This window comes from Phyllobates terribilis, unplaced genomic scaffold (genome assembly GCF_046119375.1).
Source record: "Phyllobates terribilis strain yellow unplaced genomic scaffold, ASM4611937v1 Scaffold_4__5_contigs__length_816908805, whole genome shotgun sequence".
Taxonomy (NCBI): Eukaryota; Metazoa; Chordata; class Amphibia; order Anura; family Dendrobatidae; genus Phyllobates; species Phyllobates terribilis.
The window spans coordinates 356,740,368-356,763,898 of NW_027362764.1; the positions used below are offsets into that span (position 1 = coordinate 356,740,368).

At 44.6% G+C, this 23,531-nt stretch overlaps 1 protein-coding gene across 11 annotated transcripts in view; it reads right to left on the bottom strand.

The window, feature by feature from the left end:
• CTNND2 (catenin delta 2) overlaps positions 1-23,531 on the bottom strand; it is a 2,090,389-nt gene that overhangs the window by 440,068 nt on the left and 1,626,790 nt on the right. For all 11 annotated transcript variants that reach the window (XM_073678428.1, XM_073678425.1, XM_073678422.1 and 8 more), the window contains one exon: positions 9,368-9,452. In XM_073678428.1, coding sequence (XP_073534529.1) covers positions 9,368-9,452 — 85 coding nt within the window. The remainder of the gene's footprint in view (positions 1-9,367; positions 9,453-23,531) is intronic.

A 23,531-nucleotide genomic window follows, 5' to 3' on the forward strand; every position in this document is an offset into this window, starting at 1 on the left:
GTAATCATTCTATTATAATAAAAATTAATCGCCTTCTTTAAAGCCGTATCCGAGTCCTTTAAATATTTGGCAAAACAGGGAGGAGGAATAAGCAGACTACTGCATTTTAGCTCAGTGAGATTCCCAGATTAACGCATGTTGATCGTGCATGTGCCAGTTCATGCATGCATAGTCAAATTATTGCATTTTTTTTACTCTACTCTGTCGTTTTTAACAAAGTTGGTGGATAATTTTTTTGCGATCTCAAAAAAGACCCAGGCTAGGCAACCCTTGCCACCCCTGCTAACTGCAGACCTGTGCATGCTGCTGGCCACTGCCAGAGTTGGGGCTGAGGATGCAGTGCTTGTCGTGTTTGCATCACTCCATGTCTGTGCCGGAAAGCGCAATGTAACCTCCTCGTATTCCTCCTCCTCCACCTCCTCTGCTGAGCTACTCAGCTGCATGCCTCTGACTTCGCACCAAGTGTGATCTACAACCTCATCATCCTCTCTGCTCTTCTACTCCTCGCCCTGAGAGTCTCTCTCCTCCTCTTCCTGCCCTGATAGCACAGTACAGTCCGAGTGTGCCTTAAGTATCTGAGTCTCATCAGGATCACCTTGACCCCCCAGGGGTTAACATCTGGTGACAATGGTTTGGGTTCTGCTCAGACCCTACTTCATCCAGCTGTGGATCAAACTGAAAAAAAAATTTGGGCATCACTGCACATGCTTTCCTCCTCTTGAGTCTGAATCTTTGGATCAGACCTCTGATGCTCCAGAATAGAATGTGTGAACAGCTCTGCAGACTCGCCCATCTTTGGTTCCCCACAGTCAGTTGGGCGACTGGAGAGTTGTGACGCGGGAGGAAACAAAGGTAATTGGGGTGCCACCTCTGAGTACTGTACTGTGTGTGATGTTAAGGTGGAGGAAGAGAAGCAGTGGCCACTTAATGCAGTGCTTGCCATCTACTGGAGCACATGCTCTTTCTGGCCCTCATCTACAAGTAGTGAAAAATTAAGGGAGTGGAGTAGTAACACAATTTGACAAAATGTTGCACAATTGGTCACTGCAGCAAAACAAACCTACTTCTCATCTCTGTTATCATCCCTGTCTCACAACCCTAAACAGCTATTCAGTAGTTTCAATTCTCTCCTCCATCCTCCAGCTTCCCCTCCCTCTCCTCGCATCTCAGCTGAAGACTTTTCCTCATTCTTCAAGCAGAAGATTGACAACATAAGGCAAAGCTTTTGCTTAAAACCCCCACAGCCCCTCCTCATAACTACTCAACTATCCTCCTCCAAAACCAGCTTCTCCGCCAACATAGAAGATCAACTTTACTCTCCAATTCACATCTCTTCATCTGTGAACTTGACCCAATCCCATCCCACCTCATTCCAAACCTTTCCACAGTCTTCATTCCAACCTTAACCCACCCCATCAACCTGTCACTAACATCTGGTGTCTTGACCTCATGCTTCAAACATCAAACATCACACCCATGCTTCAAACATTAAACATCACACCCATCCTCAAAAAGCCCTACCTTAACCCATCCTCTGTGTCTATCGTTTGCTTCATACCACTTCCCCACCAATTCCTTAAAACTACTGGAAAAACACACCCATTTTTTACTGTCCTTCCACCTCTACTGGTGCTCCCTCTTTGACGGCTTACAATCTGGCTTCTGATTGCACCATCCCACTGAAACTTCCCTGACTAAAGTCACCAATGACCTACTAACTGACAAATCCAAGTGACACTAGTTTGTCCTTCTTCTCCTGGAGCTTGCATCTGCCTTTGACACAGTGGACTATTACTTCTTACTACAGACTCTGATTTCTTGGCATTACAGATTTGGCCCTTTCTTGGATTTCCTCATACCTAACAGATGGGACATTCAGTGTCTCCCACTCACACACCACCTCCTCATCTCACCTCCTATTTGTCAATGTTTCCCCAAGGTTCAGTTCCAGGACCCCTGCTCTTCTACATCTACACCTTTGGCCTCAGACAGCTCATAGAGTTTCACAGCTTTGAATATCACCTCTATGCTGATGACACACAGATCTACCTCTCTGGACCTTATGGTCCTTACTAACCAGAATCCCACAATGTGTGTATGCTATTTAATCTTTCTTCTCTGCTAGATTTCTAAAACTCAACATGGATAAAACCAAATTCATCATTTTTCCACCATCTCATTAATCCCCCCCAACTGACCTATCCATCAAAGTCAATGGCTGCCCACTCTCCCCAATCCCGCAAGCTTGACTCTGATCTCTCCTTCAAACCTGTGATCCAATGTCACGCTAGGTATGGGGAGAAACCAGGGTATAACGACGGGAAAAGGAGAGGGAGGGAAAGGCAAAGTGGCAACCACTAAACAGATCTGACAACAAACCCTGACTCCCGTATTGACCCTAAATAGGTTTTGCACCTATCGCTGAGCAGGAAACCTGGCCCTAGCTACAACCTAAGGCAAGGCCCTAAGTAGGGAGCGGGGGTTGATCACTAAGTCAGGGAAGTGTTGATTAGAAGCGGAAAGGTGAGGATACCACAGGGTCCTAAAGGGAAAGGTATAATCCCCAAGCAAGATGAGGATCATTGCTGGGTCCTAAGAGAGAGGAATCATAAAAGGATCAGGGAGATGTTTTTAAGGCCAAACGCTGCAAGCTTCTAAGCCGAACATCTTATGACTGTCTGTCAACTCTGACACACCTGTGACATCCAAGCCCTTTCCACTTCCAGCCGACTTCAATTCCAAAATATCTCCGGGATCTGTACATTCCTCCACCAGTGCAAGCCCTCATCATCTCCCACTTCGACTACTGCAACCTCCTGCTCTGTGGCCTCCATTCTAACACTCTAGCGCCCCTCCAATCTATGCTAAACCCTGCTGGCCAACTAATGCACCTGCCACCTGGCTATTCCTCGGCTTCTCCTCTCTGTCAATCCCTGCACAGGCTCCCAGTTGCTCCCAGTTAAAAACCCTGACGTTGGCATACAAAGTCATCCAAAACCTGTCTCTGCCATACATCTGTAACCTAGTCTTCCAGTACTTACCTGAGCGCAACCTCCGATCCTCACAAGATCTCCTTCTCTACTTCCCTCTTATCTCCTCTTGCCACAATCGCATAAAATATTTGTCCCATGCATCTCCCCTACTCTGGAATTCTGTACACCAACACATCAAGGAACCTGAAGACCCACCTCTTCTGACAAGCGTACAACCTGCAGTAATCCTTGCTCCACCATACTGCTGCATGACCAGCTTTACCTTCACCTACTGTATTCTAACCCATCCCTTAACGATTTTTTGTGAGCCCTCGTGGGCAGGGTCCTCTCTCCTCCTGTACCAGTCAGTGACCCCTTTTCACATGTAAAGCACCATGGAATAAATGTCACTATAATAATAAATAATAATAAAAAATATACTATTTGTATTGTGGGTCAATTGATGACACTTTTCCAGGTGTCTGCCCCTAATTTGAGCTGAAGGTGTTGTGTATGTATTTGTTTTTGCCTCCCATTGAATGTAATGGGATTTGGATATGTTTGTCTAACTGTTCGTCAAATTATTCGGAGAACATCAAAAAGTTCACCGATCTGACACTAATCGAACCTTGAGAGGTTCACTCATCTCTAGTGGTGTGCACATTGAAAGCCCAAGTGCTTCACAGATGTATAAAACGTTAAGCCATGAAAATAAAGTAAAATCAAATTTTTCACGTAAAAATATGTTTAGCCCCAAATTTTGCATTTTCGCAAGGGTAACAGGAGAAAATGGACCCCAAAATTTGCTGTAAAATTTCTCCTGAGTACGCTGATACCCCATATTGGTCAAAAACAACTTTTGGCACAGTGCAAAGCTCAGAAGGGAAGAAGCACCATATTGGAGTTTTCTGGACTGGTTTGGGGCCACCATGTCACCCCATAAGTGACCCCATTTTACAAACTACACCTCTCAATGCAATGTGTGTTACAGCATTTTATATCATTGGGCAGTGAATAAAAAATAATTACATTTTTACCACCAAAATTTTGTTTTAGCCCCAGATTTTAAATTTTCACACTGGGAAATGGGAAAAATGGCACCAAAATTTGTCCCCCAAATTTCTGCTGAATGTAGAAAAACCTCATATGTGACTATACAGTACTGCTTAGCCACATAGCGAGACTCTGGAGGGAATGAGCTGTATTTGTATATGGAGTCCGCAAGCTATTATAGGAAAATCTGTGTTCCAGGGTCAGAGCACCTAAATGCTAGAAGAGCAGAATCCCCTTCAAGTGACCACATTTTTGAAATGATATCCCTTTGGGAACTTATCTACAGGTGTAACGATGATTTTGACCCCATGGGTGTTTTCCAGAAACAAGCAGCAGTGGATGTTGCTGATTGAAAATTGCAATTGTAGTGACCAGTACGTTGTAGTGCCTGTACATTGTGCCAAGTTTGTGCTTCTGGAGACACGCACCAATAAATTAGGCTCTCATCGCTACAGAAATGCCAAATATGTGGACGCTAAATGTGGTTTAGACACACTGAGACTGAGAAGGGAGGGGGCATTTGAATTGGGAGCAGCACAGAATTCTCTGAATTTCTTTTGGAGGGCGAGGAGCCATAGCACTTTTCCAGAGCCTTTGTACTACCACTGACGTGGAAGCCCCCTATATTTCCGTTAACAGATGATGGACCTGAGTGGGGGCTTTTTTGTGGATTGAGTTAAAGCTTTTATTGGGAACATTTTACTTAACATTTTGGATCATATTTATCCGGGGTTCTTACACTGAGCACTTACTTTGGGTTTTCAATCTAAATCTCTGAGTAACATGACAGATGAAACCCCCAAGGGATCCATTAACTGTAATGAGGCAGCAGAGTTACTCTGGACTCCATCTGGCCTCTGTTCAGAGCTGTACTTTTTTTTTCAGAGGTGCACAAAACTCTTGCCACTGGTGCTTTTATGCACCACTAAGAAGACGGACACCGCCGGATCATAGGCCAGACGGCATCCACAGTACCTCCATATACCTCATTATAGGGAATCCTCCGCTGGGGGTTCCGTCTGAATCATGTATTTCAGAGATTTACACAGAAACCCCAGTGCCGAGCCTTACTGCGATCTTTGGGAGGTAGAATGAACAAATCACCAGCAAGTGAAGAATTGGTTTTATATATTTTTACACCGTTCCTCGTGTTGTATAAGTGATTAGACGACTTTATTCTTCGGGTCGGTACGATTACAGCGATACCAGATTTATATTTAGTTTTTATGTTTGGCAGCTGTCACACACTAAAAGACGCTTTTTCTTGCAAAAACTAGTTTTTGCATTGCCATATTTTGATAGCTATATTTTTTCCATATTTACGCTAACAGAGTCATGTGTGGACTTGTTTTTTGAGGGACGAGTTGATGTTTTTATTGGTACCATTTTCAGCCACATGACATTTTTTGATCGCTTTCAATTCTGATTTTTGGGAGGCAGAATGAACAATTCAGCCGTTCCGCTTGTGATAAATTAATAAGGTAGCTTTATTCTTTGGGTCAGTACGATTACAGAGATACCACATTAATATAATTATGTTTTGGGGCTTTTACACAATAAAAACTATTTTATATAAAAAAATATTTTTGTATCGCTTTATTCTGAGAGCTATAACTTTTTTATTTTTCTGCTGACGGAGCTGTATGGTGACTTATATTTTGAGGGACAAGATGACATTTTCATTGGTACCATTTTTATTTCCATTTGTCTCTTTGATCGCGTTTTATTCCACTTTTTGTTCGGCAGTATGATGATAAAGCCTAGTTATTTGCCTTGTTTTTTATTTATTTTTTAACAGTGCTCACTGAAGGGTTTCACTAGTGGGACAATTTTATAGGTTGGGTCGTTCCGGTTGCGCCAATACCAAATATGTGTATTTATTTTTGTTTATTTTTGTTTCTACCTACGGTAAATAAAAATATATTTATTGGATTAATATTTTTTGTTTTTTTCTTGTTCTTTTTTTTTTTACAATTTTTATTAACTTATTTTCTTACATTGTTTCAGGATGGGATATCATCTTTCCACTGTCAAATCACTGATCTGATACTCTTCAATGCTTATGCACTGCAGAGAATCAGATCAGCGTCTGACATGCAAGGAGGAGGAGTGTCAGCTCCTGCTCTGAGCAGTAGCTCACAGGCCACCTTCCATGAAGGACCCTGAAGGATCCCATGGACATCTTGGGACTTGGGGTCACCATGGAGACCATCAGCACAACGTGATCGCATAGTTTGTGCTTATGAGAGCACAGAGGGTACTCACTCCCTCTGCGATGTCCCGCAATGTTGCTGTCACTATTGACAGTGGCATCACAGGAGTTAAACTCTCGCGATCCGTGGGCGTTGCTGCAGGATGTCAGCTCTCATATACATTGCACTAGATTGCGGTGGCATTCAGGGTTAGTCTGCGTGATCACAGTGCAATATATACTGTATACTTATCCAGTCTGTATAACACTGCTCCAGCGCCGTTTATATACAGACTGGATATTTCAGATCAGTACATTGACATTACTTTTTTCCATCTTTTTGTATAAAATTTTTATCTTTTATATTATGTTTCTATAATATTAATTTTGCTGTGACATACTGTTTCTGTCATTTACTTTTATTCATAGTATTTATTGCATATTGAGCTCTAATATCCATTTGACATCTACACTTTAGTATTTTTATTATAACACTGTGTGGATTATGTTAGGCTATATCTTTGCTGCATACCATACTAGGCATGGGCGTACCCACCGTGGGGCGGGGGGGGAGCCGCCCCCCCCCCTAGAAGCAGGCACGCAAGCCGGACACCAGGGCCGGCGTCAGCACCCGGGCAAGTGCCGGGGCCCTGAGCAGGCGGGGGGACCCCTCACCGTCAGCGCCTGCTCCCCCCCGCTTGCTCAGGGCCCCAGCACCCGGCACAATACTTACCTCTCCCTGTGCCTCCGCAGCAGCTCCTGCATCCTCCGCGGCTGCTGCACTGTGACGCCTCAGGTCAGAGGGTGCAGTGACGTCTTTACACCGCGCTCTCTCCTGAGCAGTCACAGCACAAAGCGGGATGGGGCCGGCGACGCTGGAATCCGGAGCAGTGGCAGCAGGTGAGATGTGAGGTGAGTATTTGATTTTTTTTTTTTTATTGTATGGAGGCCTGTGGCAGTATAAGGGAGGGGGTGAGGTGGGAGTGTGTGACATCCTGCATGGGGCATTATAAGGGGGTGGTGACATCCTGCATGGGGCATTATAAGGGGGGGTGACATCCTGCATGGGGCATTATAAGGGGGGGATGTGACATCCTGCATGGGGCATTATCGGGGGGTGACATCCTGCACGGGGCATTATAAGGGGGGGTGACATCCTGCATGGGGCATTATAAGGGGGGGTGACATCCTGCATGGGGCATTATAAGGGAGGGGGGGTGTGACATCCTGCATGGGGCATTATATTGGAGGGGGGGTGTGACATCCTGAATGGGGCATTATAAGGGGGGTGACATCCTGCATGGGGCATTATAAGGGGGGGTGACATCCTGCATGGGGCATTATAAGGGAGGGGGTGTGTGTGACATCCTGCATGGGGCATTATAAGGGAATGGGGGTATGTGACATCCTGCATGGGGCATTATAAAGGAGGGGGGATGTGTGACCTCCTGCATGGGGCATTATAAGGGAGGGGGGATGTGTGACATCCTGCATGCGGCATTATAAGGGATGGGGGGGGTGTGACATCCTGCATGGGGCATTATAAGGGAGTGGGGGGGTGTCATCCTGCGTGGGGCATTATAAGGTGGGGTGACATCCTACATGGGGCATTATATGGGGGGGAACAGCCTGCATGGGGCATTATGTGAGGGGAACAGCCTGCATGGGGCATTATGTGGGGGGAACAGCCTGCGTGGGACATTATGTGGGGGGGGGACAGCCTGCATGAGGCATTATGTGTGGGGAACAGCCTGCATGGAGCGTTATATGGGGGCCAGTATTCTGTATGGAGCGTTATATGGGGGCCAGTATTCTGTATGGAGCGTTATATGGGGGCCAGTATCCTGTATGGAGCGTTATATGGGGACCAGTATCCTGTATGGGGCATTTTATGGCGGCCAGTATACTGTGTGGAGCGATTCGCCGGTTTCTGAGCTATTGTGGAATTTACAATAGATATCACTCATGTAATGTAAGAAGTGAAATCTTTGCATTGTACTATATATATATTTCTCTTCGGTATCTGTGACCATGGCTTGCCCCCCCCTAGTTTTGATCCTGGGTACACCCATGATACTAGGTGCTATTTTTCTTAACAGAAGAAGTTTTTTAATATGTGCAAGAACATGAAAAGCCTCACTGTGCCTTGTTGCTGCATCAGTATTTAAGTACTTATATCCACCAGCAGTGTGCAATGAGCAAAATCAGGAAAAGGATCGGTACCTGAATAAAACCTCTGTTTATTTCATCTGTAAAAAACAGGGATATCCATGATTAAAAAATACATAGCTATTCTTACGCTTTTCTGGCACAGCTGCCCTTTGTCACAGTATTCTTTGACTAAGGTCAGTTATGCCAGAAACGTGCAAGAATCACTCTTTAAGACATTTTTTTTCCATTTTCCAGTACACGATATGGTAAAACTAGTGATGTCGTTCAAAAGTACAACTTGTCCTAAAAAAAATAAGCCCTCACATGGCCATATTGACCAAAAGATAAAAATGTTATGGCTCTGGGAAGAAGGAGAGCAAAAAAACGAAAACGCAAAAACGGAAAATACTCCGGTCATGAAGGGGTTAATAATACTCATCGCTGATATTTGGGCTTGTCACATTCAGCCCAGAATTAATAACAACTTGCTTTTTGTATTTTCAGGCTTTTTTCTACACTTGACATGTTTTAACCTCTCCTATATATTTTCCATTAGAACATTTGTTTTATGTTATATGGATGTTGTGTCTTTGAGATAATAAACTAAATTTTTGCACTTTACAGTACTATATTTGTGGATATTATATAGGATTTATGATTTATTGTAAACTCTGATACATGTTGAAATTGTTGTATACCTAAAAAGACATTTTTATGAATGTTTGTATTATATTTGATTATACTATTACATAATATTGAAAATAGCTTCTTTTTTTCCAAAATGCAGCACTCCGCCATCTTTCCATAGCATGTTTGTGGTGTTGCAGCCCAGTCACGCCTATGAACAGGTGCGGTAGAGTTTTTGAAAGAAACCAGCCACGAGTTCTCTGATTCTAGACAATACTTTCAGAAATATGATATTTATACTCAATATAAGGTCATTAATACATGCTACGGTATTGAAACAAACTAGTAAAAGTCAGTCAATATAGAAGCCTACCTTTTTGTAAAGACTTCTTAGGTCTCTGTACTGCCACATGCTATTTAACACTTGAGATGCTGCTTTTACCACTTTAGGAGAATGCCTGTTTTAAGTAACAAAAATATTAAATGTATAGATTAAAAAAATAGATATTACAGAATATGCTACAAGTAATGAGTTTCCCAGCTATTCTATAATGACAAAATATACTTCTGTACTTTAAATATATTGTCACTTTTTACATCAATCCTTGTCCCCAGCTGGCATAACAATTTAGTTTTCATATTACAGACACACAAAGGGTCAAGTACAAGCATAATTACCAAAGGAATTGTCTCATCCAAAAAAATTCTTTCAATATGTGCTCTTAGAGAATATCCACTAGAGATGAGCGTTGTTCTACTCGAACTGTTCGCCAATCTCAAATTCGAGCTGTTTTGGGCGGTGTTCGAGCCGTTCGGCGAACACGAACAATTTGAGAAAAATTCGGCTGTTCGAGGTTATGTTCGATAACTGTTCGTGCACCAAAATCATAACTGGATTTTTTCTCAGTAATGATGAAAATTAATGTTAATACGCAGTTTGAGTGTACAGCGGGGCGGGGGGGAGGGGCAGGGGATGGATCTCTGCAGGAACAATGAAGATCTCCATTTTTTTTTCTCTTTCCCGCATTTACAGTGGGGAGGTGCAATCTGTCAGCCTATCAGCAGCGCACACACGGAGCGAAGTGCTTTTTTTCACACAAGCAAGGGCATGTGTCATTGGCAGTGTATGTCACATGTCCTTGCCCTATAAGACCAAGCCATTTTCCCCGTCGCCACCATTTTCTCACTGCTGCAGCTGCGTGTTAGACGGCACCGCTGTTGCTGTGTGCGCTATACCTTGTTAATTTCAAGCCAATTTTCGCACAAATATACAGATAGCTTGGGAGTAGGGAATAGTTGTGATTGCAGTCCTTTTAAGGACTAGGTTACAGCATTTCCTACGACTTTTATCAGGCAGGTCTGTGCTCTTAAATAGATAGGTTGTGGGAGTAAAGACTAATTGTAATTGCAGTCCTTTTCAGGACTAGGTTACATCAGTTCCTATCAGTTTTTGCCAGGCAGGTCTGTGCCAGTGCTGTGCAAGTTTTTTTCACAGCATTTGGCTGAATCTAGCAAAGCTAATCCTTTTTGGCCTATTGCAGAGTGTGTTAGTCAGTGGAGTAGCCTATCTGTGTTGCAAGATATACCACCTGTGTATAGAATACCAATTTTTTTACTGCACCTAGTGAAGTAAAATCTTTTGGGCATAGCATCATTCTATTAGTCCATCTATACTGACCTCCATCAGGTTGCAAACTGAATCTAATTTTTTTCTGCATCTAGCTCTGAAAAAAATATTGGGCTTCTAGCTGTGTGTGGGTCTTGTTCTATTAATCCATCTATACTGACCTCCATCAGGTTGCAAACTGAATATAATTTTTTTCTGCATCTAGCTCTGAAAAAATATTGGGCTTCTAGCTGTGTGTGGGTCTTGTTCTATTAATCCATCTATACTGACCTCCATCAGGTTGCAAACTGAATATAATTTTTTTCTGCATCTAGCTCTGAAAAAATATTGGGCTTCTAGCTGTGTGTGGGTCTTGTTCTATTAATCCATCTATACTGACCTCCATCAGGTTGCAAACTGAATATAATTTTTTTCTGCATCTAGCTCTGAAAAAATATTTGGCCTTCTAGCAGTGTGTGGGACTTGTTCTATTAGTCCACCTATACTGACCTCCATCAGGTTGCAAACTGAATATATTTTTTTCTGCATCTACCTCTGAAAAAATATTGGGCTTCTAGCTGTGTGTGGGACTTGTTGTATTAGTCCATCTATACTGACCTCCATCAGGTTGCAAACTGAATATATTTTTTTCTGCATCTACCTCTGAAAAAATATTGGGCTTCTAGCTGTGTGTGGGTCTTGTTCTATTAATCCATCTATACTGACCTCCATCAGGTTGCAAACTGAATATAATTTTTTTCTGCATCTAGCTCTGAAAAAATATTGGGCTTCTAGCTGTGTGTGGGTCTTGTTCTATTAATCCATCTATACTGACCTCCATCAGGTTGCAAACTGAATATAATTTTTTTCTGCATCTAGCTCTGAAAAAATATTGGGCTTCTAGCTGTGTGTGGGTCTTGTTCTATTAATCCATCTATACTGACCTCCATCAGGTTGCAAACTGAATCTAATTTTTTTCTGCATCTAGCTCTGAAAAAATATTGGGCTTCTAGCTGTGTGTGGGTCTTGTTCTATTAATCCATCTATACTGACCTCCATCAGGTTGCAAACTGAATATAATTTTTTTCTGCATCTAGCTCTGAAAAAATATTTGGCCTTCTAGCAGTGTGTGGGACTTGTTCTATTAGTCCACCTATACTGACCTCCATCAGGTTGCAAACTGAATATATTTTTTTCTGCATCTACCTCTGAAAAAATATTGGGCTTCTAGCTGTGTGTGGGACTTGTTGTATTAGTCCATCTATACTGACCTCCATCAGGTTGCAAACTGAATATATTTTTTTCTGCATCTACCTCTGAAAAAATATTGGGCTTCTAGCTGTGTGTGGGTCTTGTTCTATTAATCCATCTATACTGACCTCCATCAGGTTGCAAACTGAATATAATTTTTTTCTGCATCTAGCTCTGAAAAAATATTGGGCTTCTAGCTGTGTGTGGGTCTTGTTCTATTAATCCATCTATACTGACCTCCATCAGGTTGCAAACTGAATATAATTTTTTTCTGCATCTAGCTCTGAAAAAATATTTGGCCTTCTAGCAGTGTGTGGGACTTGTTCTATTAGTCCACCTATACTGACCTCCATCAGGTTGCAAACTGAATATATTTTTTTCTGCATCTACCTCTGAAAAAATATTGGGCTTCTAGCTGTGTGTGGGACTTGTTGTATTAGTCCATCTATACTGACCTCCATCAGGTTGCAAACTGAATATATTTTTTCTGCATCTACCTCTGAAAAAATATTGGGCTTCTAGCTGTGTGTGGGTCTTGTTCTATTAATCCATCTATACTGACCTCCATCAGGTTGCAAACTGAATATAATTTTTTTCTACATCTAGCTCTGAAAAAATATTGGGCTTCTAGCTGTGTGTGGGTCTTGTTCTATTAATCCATCTATACTGACCTCCATCAGGTTGCAAACTGAATATAATTTTTTTCTGCATCTAGCTCTGAAAAAATATTGGGCTTCTAGCTGTGTGTGGGTCTTGTTCTATTAATCCATCTATACTGACCTCCATCAGGTTGCAAACTGAATATATTTTTTTTCTGCATCTACCTCTGAAAAAATATTTGGCCTTCTAGCAGTGTGTGGGACTTGTTCTATTAGTCCACCTATACTGACCTCCATCAGGTTGCAAACTGAATATATTTTTTTCTGCATCTACCTCTGAAAAAATATTGGGCTTCTAGCTGTGTGTGGGACTTGTTGTATTAGTCCATCTATACTGACCTCCATCAGGTTGCAAACTGAATATATTTTTTTCTGCATCTACCTCTGAAAAAATATTGGGCTTCTAGCTGTGTGTGGGACTTGTTGTATTAGTCCATCTATACTGACCTCCATCAGGTTGCAAATTGAATATAATTTTTTTCTGCATTTAACCCAGCCAATAGTTTTGGCCTAATACCACAGTTTGGCCACTCAGCTCTGCTCGGTTACCATCCATTGTTTTTTTGTGCAAACAACTCCAGAGTTGTGAATTAGTTAACCACCAAAATGAGTGGAAAAAGGCCTGCTGCTGGTGGAAAGGGGAATAGGCGTGTTGGGAAGGGGAAAAAAGGTTGTGTCCGTGGGGTAGGTGTTAAAGCAACAGTAACATCTGCAGAAGAAAGACCATCTTCCAGCCAAACTAAAATGTCTACTTCTTTTAGCGGACAATGTGATAAGATCCCTTTCTTACGGCCACACCAATCGCTACAAATTCCAGATGAGGCACAAAAACAGCAGGTGCTTCAACGGATATCAAGTGCTCCTTTAAGTGGGCTCTCCTCCACATCAACTTCAACATCACAAATACTCCAGTCCTCAAAGGTGTCACCCAAATCGCACTTGCTTCCTCACAGCTCCCAAATCTCCAGCTGCCCGTCTGAGTATGAGGTAGAACAGATGGTTGAGTCTGCAGAGCTGTTTACTCATACTATAGCCTGGGAATCAGAGGTCGACTCCAGCGCTTCTGTGAATCCAGACGAGGAAATGATCTGCACTGATGCCCAGAATCTTTATGAGTCGGATCCAGGACCAGACGCAGAAGGTTCTGACCATAATGTAGACCCTCATTCCCAAACTGTAACTCCTGTTGGTGGAGACAATGAGGAAGACGATGATAAGACTCAAATACCTGATTGGAGCGACAACTTTAGTTTTTTGTCAGGGCAGGAACAGGTTGGCTCTGAGGACGACGGGTGTGATAACGCACAGGGTGATGATGATGAGGTCGGAGATCCCACTTACTGTCAACCCACAGTCAGCCAAGAGATGAGGTCAGCAGAGGAGGTGGAGGAAGATGCTAGTGACGACGAGGTCAGGTTGCGCCTTCCTGGACAGAGACGTAGTACTGGAAGCACGTCAACAACTGCATCCTCAAACACAACTCTGCCTCTCACCACAAGTCGTGGTGGCTCTTCAGGTCGCATGGGTGCTAAGCCTTGCATAGCCTGGGCATTTTTTCAGATCGATAAAGATGACCCAACTCGTGTTATCTGTAACATTTGTCAGCAAAAGCTAAGTAGAGGCCAAAAAATACATAGTTTGAGTACTTCATGCATGAACCGGCACATGGACATGAAGCATAAGTTGCAGTGGGAAGCTCAGTGTGCTACAATGCGGCCTAGCCGGCCGGGCCAATCACCGTCTGCCATATCTTGTGCATCCGCGGCCTCTTCATCCTCTGTGACTGGGGGGACAGCAGTCACACCTGTTTTGGGGCGCAGACCTGCCACCTCTTTACCCGCAACAGCCAGCGTGATTGGCAGGTCATCATTTTCTTTGGAGGTGGGAACACCAGCTGGTGTTGAGCGCTGTCCGACATCGATAGCACCACCTTTGGATCAAGGCAACCTAACATGTCCGCCTGCATCCTCCTCACAGACCGGCAGTTTGCCGGGGACACCCTTATCAACCCCGTCTAAGCACAATAGCCAGCCCTCGGTCCCTCAGATGTGGACAAGTAAAAGACCATTTCCTCCTAGCCATGAGAAAGCTAAGAGGTTGAATTTCACCATCTGCAAGCTCTTGGCTACAGAAATGCTGCCTTTCCGCCTGGTGGACACAGAGGATTTTCGAGACCTTATGTCCGTCGCAGTGCCCCAGTACCAGATGCCCAGTCGGCACTACTTCTCAAAGAAAGGTGTGCCTGCGCTCCACCAGCATGTCGCACACAACATCACCGCTTCTTTGAGAAACTCTGTGTGTGACAGGGTGCATTTCACCACAGACACTTGGACGAGTAGGCATGGACAGGGGCGTTACATGTCGCTGACTGGGCACTGGGTAACTATGGTGACAGCAGGACAAGGGGCTGCTGTCCAAGTCTTGCCGTCCCCACGAGTTGTGCGTCAATCCTCTTTATGTCAAAGTTCCTCCACTGCTTCTGCCTCCTCAACCTCCTCTCGGTCTTCCACCTGCACCCAAAGCCTGTCTGGTCATGCCACAAGCTTTCTAACTGCGCAGAAGGGATCCTGCACACCTCCTTACTATGCTGGCAGTAGGGCTCAACGTCATCAGGCGGTTTTTACATTGAAATGTCTAGGAAATGTGAGTCACACAGCTGAGGAGTTGTGGTCAGCTCTGGAGAACCAATTTCATGAATGGTTGTCTCCACTGGACCTGAAACCAGGGAAGGCCGTGTGCGACAATGCTGCAAACCTGGGTGCGGCCCTTCGCCGGGGCAATGTCACACACGTGCCTTGTATGGCTCACGTGTTGAACCTGGTTGTCCAGCAATTTTTAGCCCACTATCCCAGATTAGATGGCCTTCTGCAGAGGGCACGGTCGCTGTGTGCTCACTTCCGCCGTTCGCATCCCGCAGCTCAGCGACTTACATCTCTACAGAAGTCGTTGGGCCTGCCACTTCACCGGCTAAAATGCGATGTGCCTACCCGGTGGAATTCAACTCTGCACATGTTGCAGCGACTGTGGCAGCACCGACAAGCCCTGGTGCAATACGTTCTGACGTATAGCCTGGGCCAACGAGATTCAGAGGTGGGGCAAATCACGCTGGAGGAGTGGTCTCAGATCAGGGACCTATGCACCCTTCTGCACAGTTTTGAAATGGCGACGAAGATGTTTAGTGCTGACGATGCCATTATCAGCATGACTATTCCGGTGATTTACATGCTGGAGCACATGTTAAACAGAATTCGGAGTCAGGTGGTGGCACAAGAGGAGGTGGAGGAAGTAGAGGAGGATGAGTTGTATGCGGAAGGGCTAACATCTGCAAGGTCCAGACGGTCGGCAGCACCAAGGCGGCAGGCATGTGAGGGTGGGGGAGATGGTTTTACCAGGGCGCATGGTAGCAGCCAAACTAGTGAGGAAGGTGCAGGAGCCCAGGAAGAAGTGGAGGACGAACTGATGGAAGACTCATCAGATGAGGGAGACCTTGATCACATTTCTGTTGTGCGAGGTTGGGGGGAGAGGACAGAGGAAGGAAGCATGATTGTTACCTCGCCACCAACACAACAGGGACTTGGTGCTCCTGGATGCGCAACACACATGAGTGCCTTCTTGCTGCACTACCTGCAACATGACCCTCGAATTGTGAGAATTAGAAATAATCCTGACTACTGGGTTGCCACACTGTTAGATCCCCGGTACAAAAGTAAATTTGCAGAAATTATTCCTGCCATAGAAAGGGATGCACGCATGCAGGAGTATCAGCAGAGACTGTTGCAGAATCTTACATGTGCTTTTCCACAAAATACCAGTGGTGCACGTAGTGAATCTCACAGTTCCAACTTGCCAACCGTGGGACCGTCAAGTGTTCAGCACTCAAACCGTAACAGAACCACAGTATCTGCTGGTAACATTAATTTTGCGGAATCATTTCACCACTTTTTTAGCCCATCCTTTGCAAGGCCACAGGAGACAAGAAGTCTGACACATAGTCAACGCCTAGAGACGATGGTACAGGAGTATCTCCAAGTAAACATTGAAGCCACGACTGTGTCACTGGACCCTTGCTCTTTTTGGGCTTCCAATCTGGATAAATGGCCGGAGCTAGCCACTTACGCCTTGGAGATCTTGTCATGCCCCGCAGCCAGCGTTCTGTCTGAACGTGTGTTCAGCGCTGCTGGTGGTGTGCTGACAGATAAGCGCACGCGGCTCTCCACTGATAATGTAGACAGACTCACGTTCATAAAGATGAACAAATCATGGATCCGAAACGACTTTTCTACCCCTGTGTCATCCTGGGGAGAGTAAAAGCTTGATGATTGGTTAAAATCACCCTACCAACCGTTTTAAGCTTTCAAATTACTAATCATGTTTATCTGTATCTTGACTGGAAAATAATTTGGGCTTTGTAGCAGTGTGCAGCACTGATCCTATTAGGCCATCTATACTAAAGCCTCACCAGATTTAAAATTAAAAATAATTTTTAGCTGCATCTAGCCCGGAAAATAATTTTGGGGCTCCGAGATGCGCAAGACACATAAGTGCCTTCTTGCTGCACTACCTGCAGCATGACCCTCATATTGTCAGAATTCGAAGTAATCATGACTACTGGGTTGCCACACTCTTAGATCCCCCAAACTTTTCGATCAACCTTTTCATTTTAATAAAGACCAAAAAAATGGTCATTTTTGAAATTATAAGCATTAGCAGGTTGTTAGAAACTGAAATCAAACAGTTTTCAACTCAAAACTTTATTCTAGGTGATGTTACATTTTCACATAGGACCCCTTGTTCGAAAGGAGCTTCTGAACTCTCTCGTCCATTGAATTTGTCAGGTTTTGGATGGTTTCTGCTTCAATTGTTTTGCATGAGGACAGAATACCCTCCCAGAGCTGTTGCTTAGATGTGAACTGCCTCCCGCCATCATAGACACTCCTTTTAATGATGCTCCAAAGGTTCTGAATGGGGTAGAGGTCAGGGGAGCATGGGGGTCACACCATAAGTTTGTCCCCTTTTATGCCCATATCAGCCAGAGATGCAGATGTTTTATGTGCAGCATGAGATGGTGCATTATCATGCAGAAAAATGATCTTGCTGTGAAATACACGGTTCTTCTTCTTGAACCATGGCAGGAAGTGCTGTTTGAGAAAATCCACATACATTATGGAGTTCATCTTTAGCGCCTTCAGGGATCCTAAAGGGGCCGACAATCTCTCTCCCCATGATTCCAGCCCAAAACATTACTCCACCTCCTCCTTGTTGGCGCTGTAGCCGTGTTTGCGTGGGGTGTCCATCAACCAGCCATCCTCCACTCCATCCATCTGGACCATCGAGCGCTGCACGGCACTCATCCGTGAACAAAACAGTTTTGAAATCAGTCTTCATGTAATGTTTGGCCCACTGGAGCCGTTTCTGCTTGTGTGAAGTGGATAGAGGAGGTCGACAGGATGGCGTATGCACAGCTGCAAACCTCTGAAGGACCCTGCATCTTGTTGTTCAGGGGACGTTGGAGGCACAAGCAGCTTCAAAAACTTGTCTGCTGCTATGACAAGGCTTTTTGGCCGCTGCTCTTTCAACCTGACGTAATTGCCTGTAGGAAAGAGTCCTCAATTTGCCCTTATCAGCACGCACACGTGTGTACTGTGAATCAGCTACATACTTCTTGATTGCCAAGACACTTCATCCTGATCATCGCACAATGTTGATTGTAGTCATGCCTTAACCTAAACACTCCACAATTTGTTGCTTCTCAGCAGCCGACACATCCTTTTTCTTTCCCATTTTGGCAGAAAATGTAGGCTGCTTAATAATGTGAGAGAGCCTTCTTAAGTAGTCTTGCCTTTCATTGGACACACCTGCCAAACTAATTAGCACAGGTGTCTGCAATTGCTTACAGTGATATAAAGAGCCCTGACACACATCACCATCAATGAGTTTAACTGACAAACAAACAAATTCTTCCCTTATCACTCCTAAACACTTTTTGCATAATAATTTGGAACGCAATGTACATGTGCTTTTCCACAAAACACCAGCGGTTCACGTAGTGAATCTTACAGTTCTAACTTGCCAACCGTGGTCTGTATGGAGTTGTTCAATAAAGGGTCCAAAATTAAGATAACATAGATGGGAGAGGTCTCTATGAATAGGAATTCCTAAGTATTTGATACCCTGTGAGGGACAGGCAAAGGGAAAGTTGGACTGGATGGAATCCTATATGGATTTGGGGAGGGAGACATCGAGGGCCTCAGACTTCGCTGCATTGATTTTAAAATTTGACCATGTAACAAAGTGATCTATTTCAGCCATAACAGCAGGGATGGATATATGTGATTGAGTGATATATACTAGGACATCATCAGCAAATAGAGAGCACTTGTACTCGGTGCCTCCCACCTCAATCCACCTAATATTGGGGTTATGGCGAATTGATGAGAGCAGGTGCTCCGTCACTAGGATGTATAAGAGAGGGGACAGAGAACATCCCTGCCTTGTCCCATTGGTGATTGTGAAAGGTGATGAAAATGTTCTGACGCGCCCCCTGGGCCTTGGGACACCCGGAGCCGGACCCTTTTTGGTGGATGCTGGTGGTTGTAGTCTCCGTGGCGGCAACCCGGTTCCGTGGCTCAGGGCGGTCAAACCAGTGGCGGAACTATTTATGTGGTTTTGATGTTTAAATGTCCGACTACGCCACCCGTGGATTGCGGTCAGAGTGAACCGCCGCTCCAGGGCAGACCGCTGAGGCTGGTGTTGTGGGTGCAGCAGAGCGTAGCATAACTCCCCACGGGAGGAGTATAGCCTCAGGGCAGTGTATGCGGAGGATGGGGGTGATGGTGCAGGGCAGCAGCAGTAACGACACGGAGTCAGTGATGCAGTCCAGGGCCTTTACTCACAGTTCTTATTATCCAGACCACGTCTGCAGGTAACGGCTGCCCACGTCGTACTGTGCTCACCAGGTGAGGGGCTCAGACAACTCCCAGATAACTTTGGAGCACTTCACAGGACCCCCTTTGTGTGTCCTTTGTCTGGCCTTTCTTACCAACACTTCTGTCCGGCTGCCTCGGGCCTCCTCTTGGTAAACTTGGCGCCAGTTTCCCTGACCCTATGTGGTGCCTTCCTAGCGGGTGTAGCGAGGGGCTGCGCCACATAAAATGTCAGAGCCTCCGGTTTCTAGCTGAGGGTCGTTTCCTGCCTCCACTAGTTCGGGGACCGGTCTCCCCCTTTGGCCTGACCCCTCCACGCAGGTGGATTCGGGCGTGCGGTGGCGACTCGCCCGTCCGCACCCCTGGGATCCCTTCATTCCTCGTTCCTGGAGCCTTCTCCGCTCCTCTTCCTTCCTTCTCCCTCTTCCAGGCCTGGGCCTCTGTTACTAGGCCCGCCTCCGGAGCAGAGCTCATGCAGAGCCCCTGCTCCCTGCCACTTCTGCTCAGACTTCTCTGCACTGAACTAAGATGGTGCCCACCTTTTATACTCCCTTCTCAATGCACCCAGGAACTGCTTCCTCCCTGCTCCTGCACTACAGGGTTCCCCTTCCTCAGTGTTCCCTCCCCCCACTCCAGCCAGGGACAGGGACTGTCGTGCCCATCTCAGGGACATATTTGTCGCCCTGCCCCACGGCAATGTGGTGTAATGCATGCAGGTGTCGGGTCCTGATCCACACTCCATCCTTACCTGAGAGTGAGATATCACACCTCTGGGTGAGGTGCAATACGTCTGTAGCAACCGAGCCCTCAGGGTGCTACAGTTCCATTTATCTTCAGCCTAGGTGACGTATTGCGATACAGGGCCGTGATTTTGGCTATAAAAGGGTCCCCTAGACCCCTACCCCAAGCTTTTTAAGAGAATCATATATGGCGTGCCAGGAGACTTTATGGAATGCTTTCTTAGCATCCAACGAGAGTATCTAATTACAAAATTTTAACTGCATCTAGCCCAGGAAATACTTTGTGCCTAGTAGCAGTGTCTGCTAGTCAGCGGATTATCCCGGCTGTTAAGCAAGCTACACCACCTGTAGTTTAGACACTTAATTTTTTCAAAGGAAATGATTCGGGACCATGGGATACTTAGTGAAGAGCATCAGGAGGCACCCCAAGGCATAGGTCCTGGGACTGGCAGTAGGATGCCTTGCGGTGGACAGCCGAGCTCGATCCTTATAAAAGCTTTTTAACTGCAGCAGCTTTAGTGGACGCTACTGGAGCTGGAATTACGCGGCTGCTGGCATGAGACTTGCCCTCCAATAGATCCTTGTAAATGGATTTAAAGTGTATTCATTCAAATTAGAGAGACAATTTAAATTAAAAAGCTTAGAGCTGCCTCCACCACAGGGGGGCTCGCTCGACCCACCAGCGGACAGGCACCAGTATTGGGAGAGGGGGGCTGGCCGTCAGGGTTCACCGCGGCTCTGGCACAAACCCGGCGACACGGAGGTGGCACGGGCAGGAGCGGACTGGCCGTGTCGGCTTCTCACTTTTTGGATTTTAGAAGGGCATGACATGCCTATATCTGTGTCTCCCCCTCCTTTTACTCCTCCACCTCTTTTATTTTCGCATGACTATATGTACTTGTCACTTTTCCATGTGTTAGTTATGTCTTCTGAGCAGTTTGTCAGCTTTTGGACACCTTTGAAGGTGTTTTCTATGTGTTTCTATGTGTTTTTGTTTGCCTGCCATTGTTTTTAACGGTGTTCGAAGGTGTTCGACGAACAGTTCGACGAACAGTTCGGCGAACACACGGGTTTTCGACGAACCGAACCGAACTCGAACACTACGGGGGTGGCTCAACACTAATATCCACATGGTAACTAGATTATCTCTCAATTGGAACCTCCATAAGTAGCTGGAGATGAGAGTAACTAAAAATAAATGGCAGGCTGCAGCTTCCCACAGCAAGTCAAAACTGCTTGTCAGGGGTTCATTAAGCAGGACCCATGCAGATCAACTGTTCACTGAGGCGTCTTCAGTGGAAAATGGTATTGTCCGTCTATCTCTTTGTATGCATAAGTAAAAAAGAAAGATGCATACTGTGCCAGGGTGTCAAGACAAGGACAAATCCACCTGAAGTCAATGCTGCATGCTTTGAATAGACTGTAAAAATCTGCATAATCCCCGGCTGATCATACATTGATGCCCTATCCTATGGGCAACAATGTCAAAGTAGTGGACAACTTCTTTAAGGTCACTTTGACATTGCTAAGGCTGTATGTGCATTAAAGAGCTAGAAATGGGTTGAATACAGTCCTAGGAAATGTCTTTGAAGGACAAGTGGAGGCACTTTTAATTCACATTGAATCAAACTTTGGGGATAATTTGGCAAAAGTAAAGTAGTTGATCAGTTTACTTGCCTCTAAAGTAATCTAACTGTATTGTATGTTTAGGATTATAGCATGCATACAGGCTTAAAGTGACAGTACCCAATAGGCCATCTCACTGAAGCCACCATGATGTTCTGATGTATCCAGACACTCGCTCTCACTGTATCTGTCTTTGTACCATCATTTTATACATTTGCCATTTGTATAAATCTGTCTATAGATCATGACATATTAGTATTAGTGTCCCTTGACTACTTTATTATATTATCATATACAATGGATGTTCTAACTGTATATTCTGGCTCTTATTAACTGTTTTTTTTTCCACTCTCCATGTTTTCATCCATACTTAGGTCATCACATGACAATAAGAGAATGACAATATACTCATGCTTCCCATAGTCTTTTATTGTATTACATTCCCTTTGACTATAACTAATTTTTCTCTGCATTGTGTTTTTTTGTTTGCTGGATCTTATAGAATGAATTGAAATAAGTTATAATGCTGTATCTCCTGTATATACATTCCTAACATTGAAATTGCGACAACAAAAGTTGTGGAATAAAAGGATCAATAAACATTCATGATATGCAAATGATGAAAAATTGGAAACAAAATTTTCAAAATGTCTAAATGTTTTACTATCGAGTATGAGATGAGCACCACGTGAATAAATATACGCCTTGACACAATGTCAATGAGGTTATAATATGGTTGTCTGGATAGTGTTATGCCACATTAAATACACTGCTGCTGGCAGCTCCCTTTGCAACTGCCAAGTGTGACATTCTCTCATCAAGTCTTTTTCATTGCATTGCCATACCTTCCTCATACTTGTATGTCAAATGTAGGGAAGATAAACAGGTTAAACAGGTTTTTGGTTACCACCGGTTGCCATCCGTTTACCCACAGCCACATATCTTAAAGGGTTTGTCCACTACTTTGACATTGATTGGCCGGAGTCCCATACCACCACCGCCGATCAGCTGTTATCCTTACCTGTGGTGCTTGGCCGTCAAGTCGTAGTGGCCATCGCTGTTTACTGCACGTCCGCCTTCCATTCAATTGAATGGTAGACGGATGTGCAGTACCCGCGGCGGCCACTACAGATGGACGGCCAAGCACCCCAGGTAAGGATTTCCGTCCGGCAGCCGCCACCGGCACCGATAACATCTGATCAGCGGGGGTGCCACGTGCGTGACTCCGGCTGATCATACATTGATGCCCTATCCTATGGGCAACAATGTCAAAGTAGTGGACAACTTCTTTAAGGTTACTCTGACATTGCTAAGGCTGTATGTGCATTAAAGTGCTAGAAATGGGTTGAATACAGTCCTAGGAAATGTCTTTGTGGGACAAGTGGAGGCTTTGTAACACTTGGAATTCACGTTGAATCAAACTTTGGGGATAATTTGGCAAAGTTGGCAAACTCAAATTTTGAAATATTCCCTCATCTCTTATTTTAAAAGTAAAAAATTAACAGTTACAACATTTGAAAAAAGATCCAACAAACAAATTGAACTCTATATACAGTGCTCAGCATAAAACTTTTTTTTAACCCAGAACATGAAAGTATGGTTAATAAAATAACTTTCATTACAAAATCTAGTATTTTCTATGACCTACATGACATTTAAGGACAATATCAAATCTTCTAGGAATCGAATGAACAAGTTGGCGACATATCACCGTGTCTATCTATTTCCATTC